At 34.1% G+C, this 22,916-nt stretch overlaps 1 protein-coding gene across 6 annotated transcripts in view; it reads right to left on the reverse strand.

Annotated features, from left to right (window-relative positions):
- Positions 1–22,916, reverse strand: part of Csmd3 (CUB and Sushi multiple domains 3) — a 1,196,994-nt gene that overhangs the window by 324,659 nt on the left and 849,419 nt on the right. For all 6 annotated transcript variants that reach the window (XM_029469822.1, XM_021183659.2, XM_029469819.1 and 3 more), the window contains 2 exons: positions 20,240–20,409; positions 6,600–6,756 (listed from right to left, as the gene is read on the reverse strand). In XM_029469822.1, coding sequence (XP_029325682.1) covers positions 6,600–6,756; positions 20,240–20,409 — 327 coding nt within the window. The remainder of the gene's footprint in view (positions 1–6,599; positions 6,757–20,239; positions 20,410–22,916) is intronic.

The following is a 22,916-nucleotide window of genomic DNA, read 5'->3' on the forward strand; positions in this document are numbered from 1 at the left end:
ACTAAGTTCGGCGGAGTCCCGGAGCCAAGATGGCACTCTCTGCAGGGCAGGTCTCTGTCCTCCGGCCGGATTAATTTGTGATAGTCCTAGTTGTTTGAAATTTTAAGCATCTTCAAGGACAATCATTAAAGAGGGCAGCTGTCACTGACTCCCATCATGGCAGATGTAATGAAATCCACAACAAGTAGTCAAGCAAATAAATATTGCAAACCGAAGACACTGCAGTAGTAAAAACTAATTTTCATGGACATCCTACTTTGATCTGATCTGCATATTTAATGGCATATTTAAGATATCTCTTATCAAAAATGAAATATTTGTATTCTTCAGACTAGATGAGAGTTTTCTGTCTGGGATTTGATACCCAGTCCCTTTTGAGTTTTATCATATATTTCTTTTCAATTCAAAATGTAATCAAGCTTTGTTTTCAAGATTTATTGTCAAACTCATTTTTCCTTAATGTGAACATTTTGTGAATATGATTGGGAATTTCTGGTGATGACACAAAATGAAGATGTTCATGCAAATGAAGATACTTTATAAAGCATTTCTTTATGGAGGAAAACGCACACAGGCAATTCTGGGTAAGCTACAGAGTACAACATAATTTAGCTCAATTTTGTAGACTCATTGTTGCTCTTTCATAAATATTCAAAACTGTCTTTTCACTGAAAGCTCAAACAGTTGATACTGACAATTAAATAAAGACTTGAATGAAGCCTCAAGTATATGACCAATATTCACTGTAACTAGTAGAATTTAATAGTGTAATGAAATAAAAATTTATAGAGCATAAGATGAACTCAAAATGGACATTGTCTATATGCTTCAGAGTTTCTGTATGTTAAGCTGAGAGTTTATCATATAAGAGACTTGCTTATTTCTGATTTATTTTAAGGTATTACTTAAAATCTGTGAAATTGAATAAATACTCCCTAACAAATTTTATCAACACTATCATATTTTAACTTTTATGCTTAATTTCCTTTTGGTCTGCCTTCATATCAATGTCCTATTAACATTATTATTATTATTATTACTATATGTGTGCATGTGTGCCAAACCGTCACTATATTACTGAGCTACTAATGGACTTATAGTTTATATCTATATAAGAAGATTGTGACATTATTATCCCAATTAATCAAAAGGACATATTTCAAATACATACACACAAGTTGTGATGATTTTAATTATAAATAATATAATATAGATATAATAAAGAGTAGAAAGAAAATAAACAGAGAATTTTGAAGAATAATATTAAATTCCATTTTAACAGTAAATAATCTTATACAAATCATATATATTCATCCGTAATTAAACTATATATGTCATGGACTATGACTACAAATTTAGCATGACATCCTACATAGGTTTTCTCTTACAATTTCAAATCTCTTGAAGCCAAGTTTTTAAACAACAACTAAAGAAATGATTATCATACTTTATCCCTTCATTTTTCATTTTTCATTACTTTTAGGTTAGTTTATTTTTATTTTTATTTTTTGATGAAGGTTTAAATTCTAGCTAGAAACCTCCCACATAAAAACTAATCACTGACCGAATTTTCTAAATCTCAACTGCCAGGCAGGAGAGTAGAAGGTCCTGCTGAAGACACTACTTCACAGAATATGAGGATGTGCCCCATTCTCACGCACGACTATTCAGCATTAACTGACAGTTAATTTTGTTAAACCACCAGAATTTAAGCTATTTCATTAAACTATGTACTTGGTATATTCTTAAAACTTCTAGTAACTTTACTGTATATAGCCGCGTCCCTTTCCTACTTGATCTTTTGGTTGGTAGTTCCTAGCATCCTTGAATTTCACTATCTGAAAATTATCATTAACATTTACTACCTTGCACCTTTTACAATTTTAATCAATCTTTGGAATAAGGCCTAGCATATATATTTGGTTTAATTTCTTAATTTTATTTTTCTCTAATGTATGCTTTCTCTAATGTATGCCTTTGCCCCATATATTTTGTTTGCCCTTTTTAAATTGATAGCTGGAAAATATACTTTTTTATTGAGTTCAATTTTTGTTTGTTTTTACATAAAAATATCTTCTTTTAATATATCTCCTTTTAATTTATCATTTTTTTTGCCTCTACAAAAGTTTGTGGCTGTTGCTGGTTTTGAACTGCATATAATACCTAGTAAAGAAAATTAAAGTGATTTAGTGGTTGTAAGTTAGTAACTGATATTCAGTCAGTTAGATGATTTTGAAGAGTTTATAAGTGTGAAGTAAGTATAAGGTGGAAAATCATCCCCTCCCCCCTTTCAGCAAATTGGAAGTTCAGACCATCTGAAATAGACAGTCACCTGCCAGCTTCACATTTTGGCTTACAGCTTCCCTTGTAATAATAACTTCATTGATTCCATTAACTCAGTTATCGAAGGTCTGCCTCTAACTGGCAGAACTCAAAGACAGGTCTTTGCCAGCAATACAATCTAGTGAATGTGGTTTCCAGATTTCACTTTGAATTACTAAAAAGTGCTTGGAAGATGTGAAGGTATAATTGACTTGACAGATTTCTGCCAGAATACCTTCTCTTAATTTTCTTTTTTTATGTCCTACAAACACAGCTATTCTTTGGTTGAATACTCTTTTAAACTATTTAAAATTTTAAAACTCACTGGTAGGTCTGATACATGTAAGAAATCAAATTCAAACAATATACAGATTACTAGATATTCAAATGAGAGAATACAAAGTTTTGATGATATGTAATCATGAAGATGATAATGACTTTTTATTCTAACAAAAGAAACTATATTCAATGTGTTTTATGCAAACTACAAACATAAGAGATATTTCTTTGATATTTCTCTTAGTGGTCTTTATATTATATATTGCACCAATAGTAAGTACTTCTTTCATTGCCTGCTTAATTTTAATATTTGAAGAGTGAAGGAAATGCATAATGTGTCTGGTCAGTGTTTTTGAGGATATGTAACCATATGAAACATCCTCGCTCTTCCATGTAATTTACTTATTTTCTACTCACATTTGCATTAAGTAAATTATGCACTAAGAATAAAGTTAAAGTTGATGGGCCATCTCATTATTTTTCATGGTTAGCATAGCCAATAACATGTTAGTAACTAAATTACAGAACCTCAATAGAATAATTGGTAGTACATTCATAAAGCTAGTACACAAGAGAAAGCATTAAAAATTACCTCTTGCCTTACTATAATGAGAACCTGTCACTGGGAAAGGCTTTGTTCTCTGAGTATTATTAAATCATTGCAAGCAACAAACTAGAGGTAAGTGAGTCCAAATATACTTGACGTTTTCTCTTGAAATTATGAATATTTCCATATTAGGATTTTTAATAAATAAAGCGAAGAGAGGAAGTGGTAAAAGATTATTTAACCCAGTAGTATCATCTATGGATATAAATACTGGCTATTTATCAAGTCAGCTTTGACAAGATTAGCCCACCAAAATGACATAAGTAATTATCAAAAAACATTCGGTTTTCTTTTACTGAATAAAAATAACTATATTGAAAGAGTTAAAAGGGTTTGTACTGAAGCATTCTTTCAGTATTGGAGAATTCATAAGACACAAATGACACTCTAACAAAGTTAATTTCTGAAAATAGTTTGTAAAACAAAGATGAACTCAAGCTGTCAAGCACAAAATCATGATGTTTTCATGAGAAGAAATCCATGAGCTTAATTTCTAATCTGATCTTTAAATTTTTAAAGGAAATGTTACTTCTCCTGAACCATATCTGCATATATTATAGGAAATTCATCTGTCTTTCTAGATTTCTCCTCAGAGATATGTTAAAAACTAAACTGCTTTGCCTAAAATGCCTTAAAGTTTGCCTCCTCCCTTCCCAATCTTAGTTTAGAAGAAGCTTTGGATTTCTAAAGATGAAGAATACTTAGCAGCCATTACGAATATGACAAAACAAAACAAAACAAAACAAAACCTTTCATTCGAGGTCCTTTGGAGCCTCTGAACTCTGTGATTTCAATAATCATAGAAATACTAACTTGATATCTCTGAATTTATTTTTTTTAAATACTTGGTGGACTGTATTGTAAGTATTCTGAATTTTTATTGGCTAATTCTACTCCGCTATTAAAAATGAGAACATCTTAAGTTTTACAGACAAATGGACAGAACTAGAAAATATCATCCTGAGTGAAGTCACTCAGACCCAAAAGGACATGCATGGTATGTATTCACTAATAAGTGGATATTAACCAAAAGTACAGAATATCCAAGATACAGTCCACAGAACTCAAAAAGTTCAACAAGCTGAACGATCCAAGTGAAGACACCTCTACTTGGGAGGGATCAGAAAGCAATCACAAGAGCGAAAGGAGGAAGGGGTCTGGGAGGAAAAATGGACAGGGTGCAGGGGAAGAGGGGAGCCAGATATGATATTGTGTGAGGGAAAAAGACTGAAGCCCTTGAGGGCCAGCAGAAAGAATGGAACCAGGCAACCTTGGGAGATAGGAGGTTGGAGTGATACTCCAGAATGCACTAGACCTGGGAGGTAAGAGACCTTCAGGACTCAAAGGGAGGGGCCTTATATGAATGCCCTATAGTAGGGAGAGGGAACTTTTAGAGCCCACCTCCAGCAGGAAGACAGGACATCAAGTGAGGGAGGGGGTTGCCATCTCACAGTCAAAATTTTGACCTATAATTGTTCCTGTCTGAAAGAACTACAGGGACAGAAATGGAGAAGAGGCTGAGGAAAACAAGGTCTGGCAACAGGCCCTAATTGGGATCAAACTCAATGGGAGGCCTCAAGGCCTCACAGAATTACTGAGGCTATGGTTTGCTCACAAATAGAGACTTATTGTGACTGCCCTCCGAAAGACCCAACAAGCAACTGAAAGAGTCAGATGCAGATATTTGCACCTAACCGATAGTCAGAAGCTGGTGACCCCTGCGGTTGAATTAGGGAAAAGCTGGAAAAAGCTGAGGAGGAAGGTGACCCTGTAGGAGGACCAGCAGTCTCAATTAACCTAGACCCCCGAGATCTCTCAGATACTGGACCACCAACCAGACAGCATACACCAGCTGGTATGAGACCCCCAACATATATACAGCAGAGGACTGCCTGGTCTAGGTTCATTCAGGGATGATGCACCTAGGAGTCCCCAGGGAGTTTAGAGGTCTGGTGGGGTGGGGGTTTGGGGGTAGGGACATCCTCGTGTAGACAGGGACAGAGAGGAGGTATGGAATGTGTAACAGTGGGAGGTTAGACCAGGAGGGGAACAAAATCTGGTTGTAAAAATAAATAAATAAATAATTTTAAAGCGTATTTGTATAATAAGATGTACAATGTTCACAGACTTATTTATTTATTTATTTATTTATTTATTTATTTATTTATTTATATGTATGAGGCTTTATTTCGACATGACTAGAAGTAAAGATTCAAGTATCCAAGCATGGTCTACTACTTTTCTTAGATATTTAACTCCTTAAGCATACCATATTTAATTCACATATTGCTTAATGTGTCTAAACATTTTAAGGGATTTGTTTACTTTCATTTTATCTGTATAGGTCTGTTACCTGCACATGATGCTGTGTTGTAGTGCCTCTGACTTCAGAAGCAGGCATTAGATCCCCCGGGACACTAGTTACAGATGGTTGCTAACCAGAATGAGTGTTGGGAAGCCAACCCACATCCTCTTAACTGCTGATCCATCTCCCCTGCCCCACTTCTCAAGACTATTTTCTTTTACATTTAATATTTTCCCTGGTTGAAACTTATCCAGGTATCAAAATGCCTTTTAAGTCAGTATTCAGCTTACACCTTAATTTTCCATGTAGAAACAAAGTGAAGTAATTTTCAACTAATACATACAGTGACATGTTGAAGAGAAATGGTCTCCTGGATTTGTCTGCATAATTTATTTGCAATGAAGTTTAAAATCAAAGCAATTTGATAAGTCTTACAATAGTTATATATATATTTTTAAAGGCATTGAAGTATTCGGTATCTCAGGCTGAGAAAGATAGGGTAAGGGTCATTAGGAAAATATCTAAAATGTATCCTGAAGTTCAATAGTTAACTGATGCTCAGGAAGTTTAGATCACATCCTAAAATGAGTTTGGGTGGTGTTGGGGTGTGGAGGATGAAAGAATAAACATCAAAATCTAAGTGACTATAGCTGCATATGTATCAAAAGATGGCCTAGTCGGCCATCACTGGAAAGAGAGGCCCATTGGACACACAAACTTTATATGCCCCAGTACAGGGGAATGCCAGGGCCAAAAATGGGAATGGGTGGGTAGGTAAGTGGGGGGGAGGGTATGGGGGACTTTTGGGAAAGCATTGGAAATGTAATTGAGGAAAATACGTAATAAAAAAAAAAGTAAAAAAAAAACTAAGTGAAGACAGCACAGCTGAAAAAGAAACTATGTATCTATACATGATATAGCTATAGATGATGTAGACATCAATGGAAATTGAAATGAAGTTTTTTATACATAAGAAAACTGTTTAGCTATGTATAGAAATACCAAACTACAAAAATTGTGAACTCTTGAAACAGTAATTAGGAATATATGTACTTGTTAACAAGTTTTATTTTTAAAAGTACTTACTGGTGTAGACAAGTTGAAAGCCTTCATCTGTCCCTTCAGAGTCAGAGTTAAACTCTAGCCAGAGCTGATTTGACGTGCTGCTTAGTGTCAGTCCTCGCATAGACGCACCCGTAAAAGCACCCAGTAGGTGCGTTGTTTTATCTTTTCCATCATAAATCTGAAAAATATATTTATAATTAATACATGTGAGGCCAAACAGCCAGTCATAAAGGATATGTATGTATGTATGTAGGAATATCTACAAAAGCAGAAACTGTCTTCAATGATTTCAAGGATGTATTACTGAAGAACAATGAAATAAGTGAGTTTCACGAACCAGAAAGGAAGACTCCACAGAAATGAAAGAATAATTCTTAAGTTCAAATAATTAGTAGACTTATTTTTTAGTCTCTAAAGATACACATAAACTACTATGTAACATGGTTTCTAAGGAAACAATATTTTTATGATACAAAATTAAAAAATTAAAATATCTGTTAAAGCTAGTTTACAAAGTTGGTTGGTAGGAATTTTGCTTGCTTGTTTCGTTATTTTCTCAGTTAATCAAATCTCAGGACAAATCCAGTAAAATTACAATTACCCTCAGCATAGTTCTCATAATTTAACCCTTTTTGTTGACTTCTTTTATTTCTTTTTTTTAATGTTCTTTTTTTTTATTGGGTATTTATTTCATTTACATTTCCAATGCTATCCCAAAAGTCCCCCACCCACTTCCTCACCCACTCCCCCACCCACTCCCTCACCCACTCACTCCCACTTCTTGGCCCTGGCTTTCTCCTGTACTGAGGTATATAAAGTTTGCACGACCAATGGGCCTCTCTTTCCACTGATGGCCAACTAGGCCATCTCCTGATTCATATGCAGCTAGAGACAGGAGCTCAGGGGGGGTAATGGTTAGTTCATATTGTTGTTCCACCTATAGGATTGCAGATCCCTTTAGCTCCTTGGGTACTTTCTCTAGCTCCTCCATTGGGGGCCCTGTGATCCATCCAATAGCTGACTGTGAGCATCCACTTCAGTGTTTGCTAGGCCCCGGCATAGCCTCACAAGAGACAGCTCTATCTGGGTTCTTTCAGCAAAATATTGCTAGTGTATGCAATGGTGTCAGCGTTTGGAAGCTGATTATGGGATGGATCCCCGGATATGGCAGTCTCTAGATGGTCCATCCTTTCATCTATTTCTTATATTTTAAAAATGTTAAATTACTGAAATGTAGCAGTCTTGAGCACCTTTTTATCCTAGCACTTGCAGCCATAGGCAGGCAGATCTCTGAGTTCTAGGCCACTTTGTTCTACACAGCCAGTTCAAGGACAGCCAGGGTTACACAGAGAAACTTTATCTCAGAAAACAAACCAAACAAACAAATTACTGAAATTAGGTATTTATTTTATATATTTGGAACCATATCTATATATACATATGCATGTGCATATATATATATGTGTGTGTGTGCGTGTGTGATAATGAATAGAAATAAAATAAGAATTTAAAAGCATACTAATTATAAATATTAGATAAAGGAGATAAATTGTGTGACAAAATAGATAAACTTTACATCCTTTGTTCTATCATTCCTGTTTTAGAAAATTTACTGTATTGCATTCCTATTTGTTTTTCCCTTAATGCCAATATTATGAAATATGAGCTTATTAGATATGTTTATGTATATGATATATTTCCTTGTGCTATATTGAAGTTTTAAAAAATGGCATAATATGGTAGTTTCAATGAGAAAGGCCGACAGTAGCTTGTTCCCCTGTGGGTGAAATTGTTGGTAAAAATGAGGAAATGTGGCCTTTTAGGAGGAGGTGTGTCATTGGAGGTGTATTTTGAGTTTTCAAATGATTCACACAGTTCACAGTTCCCCTATCTAATCTGTCTGCTTCACAGTTTGTCTGGAGATGAAAGCTTTCAGTTTCTGCTTCAAGCTATGGCTGCCACCCCACTGCCATGTTCCCTATCATAATGGTCACAGACTCTCCCTTTGAAGCTGTGTACCAAATAAACTCTTCTATAATTTGACTCAGTTATAATGTATTATCATAGCAATAACAAACTTACTAAGATAGCGTTGCAGAATGTATCATATAATTTAAATACTTGAATAGAGTTTTAATTTTATAATGATTGTTTACAAGTTTTGATATAAAGGTTATGGCAATTTTCAAAGATATTGTGAGATTTTCCTTATATTTCTGACTTAGTGAAAAATAGCATAAATGATCTATGAGGTCCACCATAAATACAAGGGGCTGGTACATTGCCCTGTTTCTGTTCTGTAAACAGGAGGAATGTTTTTGGATAAACAAGCTTAAAGGCATGTTTCAATATAACTGAAAAGCATATCTAAGGCAGTTTCTGTTTACCAGAAACTTCCTTTTATTTGCCCAAGAAGTCAAACAATTTGGGTGAGAACATTTAGTTCTCTGAAAATAAGAACAGCCTGTATAGGCTTAAAGTCCCCACCCTAGTGCAATATAAAATAAGCTTGCATTTCTATCTGAGGCCCCTCAAGAGAGAGCCTTCACAGTCTGGTCTCCAGTAAATCTTTCTGCCCATAGAGTGGTCTAGTTTGGTAGTTTTACTGTGCCCTTGCTTATAATACTTGCTTATCTGCAGATTTAAGATTTTCTCCAAATCTTAGCAATCTCTGGAGATTTGCATTTCTTAAATTTTAAGTGTCTATTTTTTCCCCTCAACTTAAATTGTCTAATTTTTCATAACTGTCCTAAATTAAATTATTCTGTTCTCATATAGAAGTTGAGGATGATTCTTTCCTTTCATCTTCAAATGCAATTTTGCTACGAACAGATGTAGTTGTATCTACTGACTACAGGGTTTTCATTTACTTTATTGATATTATAAATTTTAAAATTGTTGGTTTTTTCTGACAGAGAAGGCTCACCAATTATTCTGTGAAGATTCTTCAAAAATTGGGAAATTTCTTCAAATTTAAGGTTTCTGTTTGTGGGGCGTGTTGGTGCACGCCTTTAATCCCAGCACTTAGGAGGCAGAGGCAGGTAGATTTCTGAGTTCAAGGCCAGCCTGGTCTACAGAGTGAGTTCCAGGACAGCCAGGGCTATACAGAGAAACCCTGTCTCAAAAAACCAAAAAAAAAAAAAAAAAAAAAAAAGTTTCTGTTTAAAGTATTCATTCAACTGTAAACACGTTGCATGTGTTAACTAAAGTTTGGTTGTTATTCAGTTAATGAATTTACTGAAGAATGAATTTATGTATTTCTAGCTTTTGAAGGTTTTAGTTTTTTTAAATTTTGTTTTTGGTTTTTCTTGTTTGTTTTTGGGTTTGTTTTTGTTTTTGTTTTTGTTTTGATACAGAATCTCACTATATGCCGCCAACTGACAGCTCACTGTGGAGACCAAGTTGGCTTCAAAATCACAGATATCTGCCTCCCCTAGCCTCCTGTGTGCTAGAATAAACATGCATAACCCACTCAGATTTAGATATTAAATTTCTTTGCTGAAAACCTGGGCTTAAATGCTATTTTTAAAATGAGGCATATTTTAATTTCTATTATATACAAATGCAGCCTTTTAGAATCTTCAGGATATGTAACAAATTATGTTTTATCCACATTAATCTAATCTATCTCTACACAGAAGTCCTGAACTCTGTTGTAGGAAGGACATTTCTGCTCTCTGCACTTGTGGCTCTTGCACTCTGTAGCCTTCTATAAACTCTGTAGGCTCTTAGAGCTTATTTACATTTTAAAAATTCATAGAAGGCAACATGGAAGTAAGAGAGAGAAAATGAGGAAGAAGCCATCTGAAATTAAAGCCAGCAGTGTTGATGAATACCTATGAATAAGGAACAGTTGTCTCTATGTATTACAAAGAATGTCTGTCAGTACAGAGAACACATTGTGTTTTAGGTAATAGAATTATACAGAAGGCTTTGTAGAGAGATCTCCTGAAATTATTGGGACATAACTTGGACTGCCAGAGAACTCAAGTCTTACAAATACCTTTCCCTGTTACTTATCAGCAAGGGTTTATCTGTCATAAGCAAAACAATAACAACCCAGACAAAGTTGCTATTTAGTCTGAAATGTGTTATGTTTCATTGATTGATTTTTATAGAAATCAACGTTCAGTTTTTTATGGACAATAGTAACCAACAGTAACTGATTCCTAAAAACATGATGCTTACCCTAAAATATAAGTCTGTGAGTTTTCAATGATCAATATTTTCCTAGTCTCCTTCTGAATATATTACTTTAATTATGCCATGTGCTATATAGTTATATATACTATGTTTACAGCCATAAATTCTCAATCAGGTCATGTTCCTCAGAGGCTCTGAAAATCTTTTTAGTGGAAATGCTGTCAAGGTAGTCACAGATATTTTCCTTTAATATCACTACTTCTCACAAAATCTAATTTAGTTGATATATAAGGTATTACTATAGAATATAAATATTTGTTTCTTAGTTTTAAATTAACTCTCTCATAACATATAAAAACTCTCAAGAGTCAAAACTGTCAAATAAATTATTAAAAAAGATAAACACTTACACTTGTGTGATGGGGTAAGAGGATCAGAAATTTAAGCCCAACCTTGATGATTGCAGAGTTCAAAGCCTGGCTGACTAGATGTCCCAGCTTGTCCTGGCCTTATTGGGACTGGGCTGAGGTAAAACCCAGAGTTGGACAAAGACTAAAAACTGAATGACCCCTGGCCTTATAATCATATGATTTGTGCTTTGTTAAATGCAGTTTGTCTTCTCTTTAACTCTCTGTGCTTTATTAAGCACTGGAATTTTAACTCTTTCTTATTTTCTTTCTTTCTTTTTTATTAGATATTTACTTTATATACATTTCAAATGCTATCCTGAAAGTTCCCTATACCCTCCCTCCGCCCTGCTTAGTGAGGCAACCCAATCACAAAAGAAGTCATTAGATATGCACTCACTGATAAGTGGATATTAGCCCAGAAACATAGAACACCCAAGATACAATTTCCAAAACACAGGAAATTCAGGAAGAGGGAAGACCCATGGGGGAATACTTCATTCCTCCTTAGAATAGGGAACAAAATACCCATGAAAGGAGTTACAGAGACAAAGTTTGGAATTTAACTCTTTCTTACTATTCGTGCTAAGATAAGGACTGGAAACTGAAGTCTTTTTTATTATTTTATGCTTTAATAAGCACTGGAAACTTAACTCTTTCTTAGTATTCTGTGGTTAAATAAGCACTGGGAACTTAATATGCAATGCTTTAAAAAAAGTGCTGGTTTTATACTCTGTATCTTTCTTATTGTTTGTGTTTAAATAAGTGCTGATTTCTGGAGAATAACATATCCTGTTTACCAGCAGGGATTAAGTAAAGGAGTTGTTGCTAGTGCTCCTTTCTCTGGTGAGTCAATCAAGAGTTTCTTGTTGGCCAAGGGAAGAGGTTCTTAACTCTTTTTTAAAGAGAAAAGAACAATGAGAACTCACTCACACAGATAACATATGCACCAGGTCAAGCAGAAATAGCTACACTACCTTTCTTTATTGCTTTCAGCTTTTTATAGCTTTTAGACAAGTTTTCTGTGTAATAAAGAATTACTTCATATGTAAAATATTAACATAAAACAGAAGTTTACAGAAGGATATCAACAACAAGTTCAAAGCAGTGCTTCATTCTGTGAGCTCATAATGAGGTCAAATCAACAATTTTTACATGGCCTTAATTTTAGCATAGTACAAACCTGTAGCTTCAACCTTGGATCTGATATATAATGAATGTTTTTCCTTGATCACAACTTGGTCTCTAGACTCTTTCTCTTTTTAGTGCAATTGTGGAAGCTCCTTGTATTCCTTATTCCTTAAGTCTTTACTTCCTATTGATGAGGAGTAGGTACATTCTATTTTGATTCTAACTCTTTACATCTTTCTAGCAAAACCACTAAAACCATCTCTTAAAACTTTTATTTGAATCAAAGCATGAATACTATAAAATCATTAATTCACCTAAACAGCATTAATTCATAAAAGTTAATCTTTATATTGATCTGTAATAAGTCCTGCTAATGCCCAGAAATCCATAGGCTATTATAGTGATAGGAGAGGTATATTTGGTGCATGAAGCAATACTGAGATTAGGCCTCTTGGGAACTTGCCTCTGTAAGTTCACATATCAAAGCCATGTAAAAACACTGGGCTACCTCCAGGAAGATCACCTGCTAGTCTTCGCAATTTCTAGATGGCTCCAGACACATCATTATTTTATTAACAATTAGCCCAACATTGGCTGAATATTTATTCTATGTTATATATTTATATAACATATTATATTTATAATATAATTTTTTTCTTAATTTCAATCAAGAAATATAGCTTCCTTTCAGAAAATAAATTTTAAGATGTTTTTTCAAAACATATTTTACAATATAATATTTAATAAATAAGGGAAAGAAAGGGATTTTGGAGTAAGATTATATTAGTTTCAGTTGACTGTATTGAACAGTAACAAAACCTCACAAGCTACTCTTTACTTAGGAATATAGAATCAAAAAGTAGGGAAAAAAATGGGGTTAAAATATCATGGCGTTAAGCATGATATTCCAGGTATGAAATTTTACTAGTATTCATATATCCACTAAATCAACTTGAAAGGGGATTCTTGGATTAGAAAAATTTGTTTATTAAAGAACATTATAGTAATCAGGTAATCATGTTGATCTTGCAAATAAAAGTGTTTAAATATTTTAGCCTATATTTCTATGAAAGAATAAGGACAAGAAGAAGGCAAAGCTGAGCTACCAAAGACAAACTGATGTTAAACTAAGCATGGAGGCATGCATACAACTAAGAAAGCTAACCAAAATGATTGTGCCCTTTACTCAAACGGAAATACATGTTTTTAAAAGAGATGATTAAATTACATCTGATGAGAAAGAACCAGATAGAACATTCCTTTCAGACTGTTACCCTGTGTTCCTATTTTAAATACAATAAGATCTTCAAGTGTGTATTTTGTTTAATATAGCCTATTCATAAAAACTAGTATAATTTCTCATACATTGTTTCAAGAATACTATCTAATAAATTTAAGTTTATGGAATTCATTGTCCAGACTTTCATTTGCTTTATAAAACAAATCCAGTTCATTTGTTGTATTATACAAGAAATAACTAGACCTTGATCTCATTTTGTTTCAATACTCAATCTAGTCAGTGCCTGAAATCAGTCGATGTATGCAGAACCCCTTCATGAGTCAGGTCAAGCTTCATTATGACAGCCTGCTCAATATCCCTCAAAGCTCTTTCTGTGAGTTACCAGATGCCTTTAGTATTAGAAGAGCTCTGCTTTCATTTTTAAGAATTATAAATTTATATATTTTCTTTAAATTTTATGTGCTTTCATGTGCACCATTGTATGCTTGATGTCCATAGAGGTCAGAAGAGGGTGTCTGTAACTTTTAAACAGGAATCAAAGGTTGTGGTGAGCCACAATGTGGATGCTGTGTCTTCTGAAAAAAGACAACAAATACACTTGACTGCAAAGTGATCTCTTCGGCCCATATTTTTAAGAATATAGGAAGTTAGGGTTCATATGAATCAAAGAATCAAAAGTAAATGTAAAAGGGTAAAAGGCAGAAGATCAGGCGTGTACCCTTAAATCACCTTTGGAACCTCCAAGTGTCTTGTTTGGCTGAAACTATGGTCATTTTCTTTACTAAGGGATTTGAAAATGTAAACACATTCTACAAATATGGTGAATTAGTTGTCAAAGTATAAATATAAATGGAAGAATAATTTTCCAATGGTTATCTATCCAAAGTCTAATGTTTTCCCAAAGATAGTATAAAACTGAATAGGGATGCAATTCTGTTTAAATTCAGTTATTTAGCTCAATGATATAAAGAATTATGCTCCAGTAAGAAAACTAGAGCACAATGAAGGATTTACAATTTAACAGTTCTGATGATAGAACAGGGTAAAGTTTCAATGGATCCTTATATTGTATAACTTGTTATGGGTTACTTTATCTTCCAACCAACATGAAATGAGAGTGACTATGGTATTCATTAGGTCTAGTGTGTTGGCATTACCAAGGCATTTTGAGTCCTTTTGAATGAACATATAGTAAAAGATTATTAGTGAATAGCCTGCAAAATTGGCAATTATGTGTGATGAACCAAAGGGGCACTTATGGCCAGTAAAATGTTATACAACCAGCTTTCAAATTTGGGGATTGTGTCCAAGTTACACCCAATTATAAGTTTTTAAAGTAGTTCTTGTTGTTTTTAAAAGTTTAACAAACTTTCCTGGAAAGGGTTAGATAAATATTTAAGGCCTTTTGAGCCCTTAGTGTCCTTAGTACCTCTTGCTCACTCTTGTTCTTGTAGCAAAAGAAGCAGATAATATGTAAATGAGTGAATATGGCTTTCTTCTAACAATATTTTATTTACAAAACCAGATGCCAGCTACAGCTATGGGACATCCTTGTAGTCCCAGCCATTCAGGGGTCTAAGGCAAGTAGATCACTTGAGCTCAAGAGTTCAAGGCCATTCTAGGCAAAAATAAGGAGCCTCCAGACCCCTCATCTCTTTCAAAAAATTAAACCTGCCCCCACAACTGGGATTGTGGCATTAATCCTACAAGAGATGAATTTTAAAAGCCTCAAAGCATATATTAATGAAGATATTCAATGTCTAGAGAAATCCATCTCCCATTTAGAAACTAATGTTGATTCCCTGGCAGAGGTTGTGTTACAGAATAGTAGGAGCTAGATTTGGTATTTTTACAACTGGGAAGGCTATGTGCAGCATTACAGGAGGAATGCTGTTTCTATGTAAATCACTTCAGGGTGATTAGAGTGTTCCTAGCCAAAGTGTGAGAACGTTTAGGGTGACATCAAAGAGAATGAGAAAATTCCAAAGGTTGGTATCACTCTCTTTTTGATGTCTCCCGTTGGTTAATCATCCTCATATCCACCTTGTTAAGACCCTTAATTGTTTTTTTGTTTTTTTGTTTGTTTGTTTGTTTTGCTATTGTTGACCTTTGGACCCTACATATTGAACAAGCATATAGCTTTCATAAAGGAGAGAAAAGGAGCAGTACAACTGATGGTCCTGTGCTAACAATATGAGACCCTGAGAGCAGGACCTGAAGAACATGAGTTAGTTACCCAATACCCTTGAGCGTAGCTCCAGGATTGGAGCTTATACAAGAAAAAGGTGGAAATGAGGGATCCTAAGGGCTTTTCTAGTCCCACACCCTTCTTACAGCTTCCCCCTCCTGTCTGGGGTCAAGGCTAGGCCAAGTTCCATTCTCAACCCACAGGAATATTCTTGAGTAAAAAATTCTCAGAAAAACCGCAGAATATACTGACTGATAGTCACCTGACCTTCTGGAAAGTCCTACATAGAGTTCAAATGGGTGTCATGCTTGCTAGCCAGTAGATTTGAAGGTCAATATGCTTAGCCAATAAGTTTGAACGGTAACCTTGCTGATGTAACCTGTGCCCCTAAAAAGTATGAAAACTGCTTATAATAGCCATTGGCAGTGGGGAGGGTGGAGGGAGGGGGGTTGTCACCTTCTAGTCACTTGCCTTGAGGGACTAATTGAAGGTTGATCCTGATGCCAGAAAATAAACATTTTCCTTTTGCATTGATCTGCATCTTGGTGTCTCCCTCGGGGGTGTCCCTTAGTATGTACCACTGTCTTACAAAACATTTGTAAATTAAACTGATACTGACCAACATCTTTTCTCCCTACTGACTAGTTAGTTATCCTACTACTAAAGAGATTGTCTGTAGACCACTATAGAAAACATTTACATAGAAACATTTACTATAGAAGTCATTTACAGTCTTATTCACCTGTGAATTCTCTGAGGAATAGTTGCTGATGCAAGATAGTTTCACAGTTTCAAAAGTAAGCCTATCTTGGGAGTATCCAACTGCTTTCATATTGGATTTGAGATTTACTCTACAGGAACAAATGCATGCTGTTACTGCAAATATGCCCTAGAACCCATATGTTGTAGTTCTTAGATCTATGGGTGAAAGCACTTTTATTTTGTTAGATTGACATAGAATCAAACTGTTTTTTAAGTTGATATTGTGAATACCATTGAAGAGTGTGTGTGGAGTATTCAAAAACAAGTGTGGCATGTGTCTTGCAACCCCTCCCTAAGATTCAGGACTGATAGTGGTAGAGTGGGCAGTATGATTATAAGACCCAGAGGTCACAGAGCACCTGACTGAAACAATGGCTTCAGGGCATGACAGAACCAGTGCACTCGTGAAATGACAGCAGCTGTACAAGACCTAACATTCAGAAATGCAGATTAGAGTGGTTTACAAGGCTTTAGCTTAGAAACTCCTGGCAGTTGATGGTATCTGAACTAGGAGGATTCAGTTTTCTTTTCTTTTTTCTTTTTTTTTTCCTTCAGTTTTCTTTAAGGGTATGACTATTAGTAGGTTAAATATATTCCCAACCAATGAATACATAATCTACATAAAGGAAAATCAGTGAATTATTTTAAAAAATAGAAAAAGAAGAGGAAAGCAGTTTTGTAGGGTATGGGAGAAACGGAATGGATTGGTACAAAATTGAAAGGAAGTATGTGATCAAAATACTTTGTGTGATATTCTCAAAAAATAATAAAAACACTATATTTGTAAAAGTAAAGGATATCTAAGTTATTGATGAAGACATAGGCATTCATTCACCTTTGTCATCTATACACATATCCATCTTTGTGGGTCAATACACACACACATATGTATAAAATATATACCACACACACACAAACACACACAAAGTAAAAGACAGCTGAGCATAGTGGCACAGACTGTTAATATCAGCCTAAAGACAGGTAGATTTTTGTGAGTTTGAGGCAAACTGGGTCTACATTTTAATTTCCAGGGCAGCCAGAGATACAGAAAGCCCCTATTTAAAAGAAATAAAATAAAAGAGAGCAAGAAATTTATCAGGCATTTCAGTTGTTTGTGATTGGCAAGCATGGAGCCATTCCTGCTAATCTTTTTACTACATTTTTAAGGAAGTCCCAATCATTAGCTTAGTTTACATTTTGTGTAAGAAATGAGATATATATTACCATTTAGGCTATGATAAATAAAAAATAAAATAGAATAAAAGATTTCCTCACAATCTCTGCTAGACACTTTAAACAAACTTATTAAAGATCCTGTGAAAATAGAAACAAATGTAAAGAGAGAAATAGTATTTCCAGTTGTTATTCTGCCCTCAGATGATGCATATTCAGTTTTAGTTGCTTAAACCTTAGTATACTAAACACTTCATATGAAAGTTAATGGTAATACATTATCTGTTAGGCCAGTGAAGGCAAGGAAAGAAGCTATCAGTAGTCCTGCCATAGCCTATGACTACTGAGAACAAATAGCTGAGTGTATTCCAGTCAGATCCAAAGCAATTAATTAAGGGGAGAACAAAGAAGTTAGTTTTTCATTTAGGTTTCTAAGACAGAACTTTCCATTTAAACCAACTGAGTTGTGTGATGATAATATTCTAATAATTAGAAAAGAGATAAGATATTTTCCTGGGGCAGGACAATGGTGGCGCTTGCCTTTAATTCCAGCACTTGGGAGGCAGAGGCAGAGGCAGAGGCAGGCAGATTTCAGAGTTCGAGGCCAGCCTGGTCTCCAGAGTGAGTTGCAGGACAGCCAGGACAGCCAGGGCTACACAGAGAAACCCTGTCTCGAAAAAACAACAACAACAACAAAAAATTAAAAAAAAAAAAGATATTTTCCTGGAATTTCCAGGAGGGCAGCTTAAAACATTGGCATGTTCCATAATATAGGTAGGAAAGTAACATTTATAAATGACTAATGAAACAACTGGTCATGAGTCATTCATATGACATCTGGTATAACTCATTGTCATATACTGAACAGACAAAAAATATTCATTAAGTAGATACTAGAAAATAATATATTGCCAAGAACTTGTAGATATAAATTAGATGTACATTTGGAAAAGTAGGAATATTAGTGATGCAACTGCACTGCTGCCCAGACCTCAACGTTAAATGTGAGCTTAGTAGCTACATCACGATGGAGCCTGAAGCTTTCTGTATCCTCCATCTCTCTTCACCCCAACCATCCTCTCATGTATTCATTCAATACTGATCTCTTGATTTGAAAATCATATACGTCAGAAATATTTTCATTTTTTCCATATTATTTTCATTGATTATTTTGGAATTTTGCATAGTGAACCCCGAACACACTTATTCTCAGTCCTCCTAGTCTAGCCCCTGACTCTTGTGACCTCCTTTCCCTCAACCATCACCCCATAAGCCCCTAGATTGAGAAAGAGAATAAAACAAAAAAAGAATAATTTGCATTGCCCATAGTAACACTGGAATGTGGTCAAACTCCTGGTGGCATGCCCAATGTATTGAAAACTGAGTCACGCTGCACCAGCATCTCCACCAGAAGCCATCAATTGAATATTCTGCTTTTAAAAGGCATCATTATTACATACAATACATTTTGTCCGAATAAGAAGTTTCATCTGGTATGCACAAGAGATGGATACACTGAAGTTCCATAAAAGGACATGAGGGAATTATTTAAGAAACAGGTAAACAAGATTGGTAGGTGCCAGGGAGGATTTCTTGACATTTACCTTAGAATTACAATATTAGTGATGATTATGAGTTATATAGCTTAGGGGCTCGGTTTACATATCTCTCTTATGCTTTAATGTATTTTTCCACTGGCTTAAAATAAATCACTACCTCAATTTTATGTGAAAGCATTCAGATAATAGTCACAGCTTTAACAAAAACCTTCCAATGCTATCGACATGGAATATAACTTTTTTTTTCAAAATTTGTAAAAATAGAAAAATTGTTAATTTTTTCTTACTTAAGAAAATGTTGAGGACTAAAAAACTAGGAACAGTTCTTTAAAATATTTCAAAATAATCTAACAGAAATAGCTATTTTTAATCTGGTTATATTTTGTTATAAACTATATTTATGAAAACATTTGTACTGTAGAAACAAATCAGTAGCTATTTAAGTATTTACTTGAAAGACATTTACCATATATATTCTTTTAAAGGATGTTTCATTGTATTAATATTTTATGTAGTCAATTTATCACTAAACATAAAAAGTATTTTTTCTAAGTTTATAGACACTGATTTGCTAGATTTAAATAGTTGTGTAACTTTTGTGTAACTGTGGCTTGTATCATAATTTTAAAAGTTCTCTTATAGTAATAAAGAATAGTTTTGCATAGTAGATATCTGAGTTAGAACACAAACCATCATTTATTAACAATACCAAAGCTTATGTTATAAAACAAGTTATCATTATAATTTATAATTTGTCTTAATAAAATGGCCAGTCATATATTAGTTTTAAAATACCAAATTTTTATTCAATGAGGTATTTTGCATAAAAGTTTCATTATCTTAGTTATTGTCAAACAAATACTTAAATATAAAATCTGTGATTTTTTTTAATTATAAAAAAGCATTAGAAACAAAATAGTATTTCAAATGAAAGATCACTGGGAATGTTATGTTTGAAAGAGTAAATGAACCTACATTTTATTACATGTACAATTTAATGTAAACCTATTTAGGAAAGTGTAATTAATGATCAAACTATATCACTGTGGTCCACTTACCTTAAGAACATCCCCTTGAGCTAAATGAAACGTTCTGGCTGAAATATTGATGCCTTTTCCTGCTTGGACCTGAAGGCTGTAAATGCATTCGTGGTTGTTTTCATAGTTCAATGGGTAATTTGGAGAGAGGAGAATTCCCTCGTTATTTGTTGCAGATGCACCACATTCAGCTGTAGGTAAAACAGAATATTGAAGCACAGTTTAACAGAAGGCATTACTGTTGCCAAATAATCTTGTTTATGGAGTGTAAATGCTCTTTGTTTTACCCAGATCCCAGTTTTATTGTTTCTCAAATGACTAGGGGTAAGACAGAACTATTGCTCTGGAGAGGACACACCTACCTGTGAGAATTTATAATAGATTTTACAAGATATTAGCATATGAAAGACTGTAAAATGCAAGGTAACTCAAAGATATCATGTAGATAGGTGTGTTTATGATAAATGTGCTACACTGATATTTTTATGTAGATTTAACTATTAATGTTAATTTTTTAAAATTATTTGCTCTTAAAGGTTTTGAATGAATCTATTCTCCCAATATCTTACATTCCTCTCATTCAAGAAATTTAGTATCTGTATTTTTAAAAAGTACTGTAAATACTTAAATACTGTATTTTAAAAAATGATATGATAGTTAAAATCTACCAACTCGTAGTATACGACATTTAGTAGGTTTGAGCCAAACAACTTTTCTCAACTTAAGGCATTTCACAAAACTGTATACAGAATTCTTAGTCCTGTAGGCTAGCTGGTACATGCTCTGGGTGCTAAATTTTAGGAAGTATGGAACTAAGATTCCTCAGTACATTAAACTAGGGAACTTGCAGTAATATTACAGGATCAAATAAGTCTATGCTTTAAAAATAAACTTTAGAAATCTTTGCCTTTGGGTTTTCTACATTATCTAATTATTGACTTCATTATCATACCTTAGGGTGGATTTGAATGTTCAAAGGTTTTAGCTAAAGAGGCAAAAACAACCCAGGAAGCCATTATTTTGTAGAAATAAGATCTTAAAACAATGTTTTCTGTGGTCAGTATAAGATGAAGACAAGGTGAAAGATAATGAATTGCTTCATATTTAAATGTTTTCACATTTAAAATTTAAATTAAAAATCCACATTAATGAAGAACTTTAACTGTGAAGAGGACAAAGAAGAAGGAGGAGAAGGAGGAAGAGGAGGAGGAGAAGGAGGAAGAGGAAGAGGAAGAAGAAGAAGAAGAAGAAGAAGAAGAAGAAGAAGAAGAAGAAGAAGAAGAAGAGGAAGAGGAAGAGGAAGAAGAGGAAGAAGAAGAAGAGTAAAACTAACAATGTGTAGAATAATAAAAATGAACATCACATTGAGTGTTTACAATCAACCAGCCAAGAGGAGAGGCTGCATCGTTACATTTTTGCAATGTGCTCAAAGCTAGAGACAGAAAAACTGTTCCCTATATTGTTTGTAATGATTTTTATTGTAATGATGTGTAAATGCATTCAAAGGGTAAGACATCTGTGTGTTTTCAGTTCTATACATCCCTAGTAGCCCAATGAGTTTATGGATGATAAGATGACAAATCCAAACTTGAAGACAACATGGGTGCAAAATAGTTAGATCTCTTTCTTTCTTTCTTTCTTTCTTTCTTTCTTTCTTTCTTTCTTTCTTTCTTTCTTTCTTTCTTTCTTTCTTTCTTTCTTTTTTCCTGAAATAGATCATTGTTAGCAGTGCATTTCAGGAAAGACCTCTTTCACAACTCTAGTTTCTTAAGTAGAAATTTGTTCTACATCATAAAGGCCATTCTGAACTACGAAGACCATGAATCTGTAGAGCACCACATAAAGTCATGCATCCTTCTTGAAGAGAAGAATCATTGGCCATTTAAACTACTTCATTTTTTTTATCTAACTTATGGGAACCTTTAAGTGCATATGAAGATATAATGTGTAGGTGTGAGCATGAATGTGTGTGCGTGTGTGTGTGTGTGTGTGTTAGATGATCTGCAGCACATATCATATCTAGGAGCATAAATTATGAAGATAGTTTAGATGCAAATAATGTTACTGTTATTTAGTACCCAAATTTTAGACTCTAATGACTTGGATTCAAAATTAGTCCCATTTTGCCCTATTTATAATGCTTAGATATAAAATTAATTAATACCATTATTTTTTTACTTTTATAGTAATAATAATATCATTTTTCATAAGAATACTTTGTATTTGCATCAATGTACAAGTTATATTATATATAAATATAAATCTCTATATACTGATATATATTATACTAAATATTTCGTGCTTTTTAGGAACACAAAAGTCTAATAAACTAATATGAACATTTTAAGTATAAAAACTATATATGTGGCTTAGCAACACCTTCATTAGAAAAATAAAATAATGGAGTTTGCTATATGTTTTTCTCATCCAGAATTAAAGAATTATGTCAAAGTAGAGAAGCATTTTTATTTCTAAATTCAAACCATTTTTCTTACTGCTAAATGAAGGATGAATTATAAAGATTCCTTTCTCTAATGAGCACTTAAAACTGACACTTTAAAAAGCCGGGCGTGGTGGCACACGCCTTTAATCCCAGCACTCCGGAGGCAGAGGCAGGCGGATTTCTGAGTTCGAGGCCAGCCTGGTCTACAAAGTGAGTTCCAGGACAGCCAGGGCTATATAGAGAAACCCTGTCTCA

This window comes from Mus caroli, chromosome 15 (genome assembly GCF_900094665.2).
Source record: "Mus caroli chromosome 15, CAROLI_EIJ_v1.1, whole genome shotgun sequence".
NCBI lineage: Eukaryota > Metazoa > Chordata > Mammalia > Rodentia > Muridae > Mus > Mus caroli.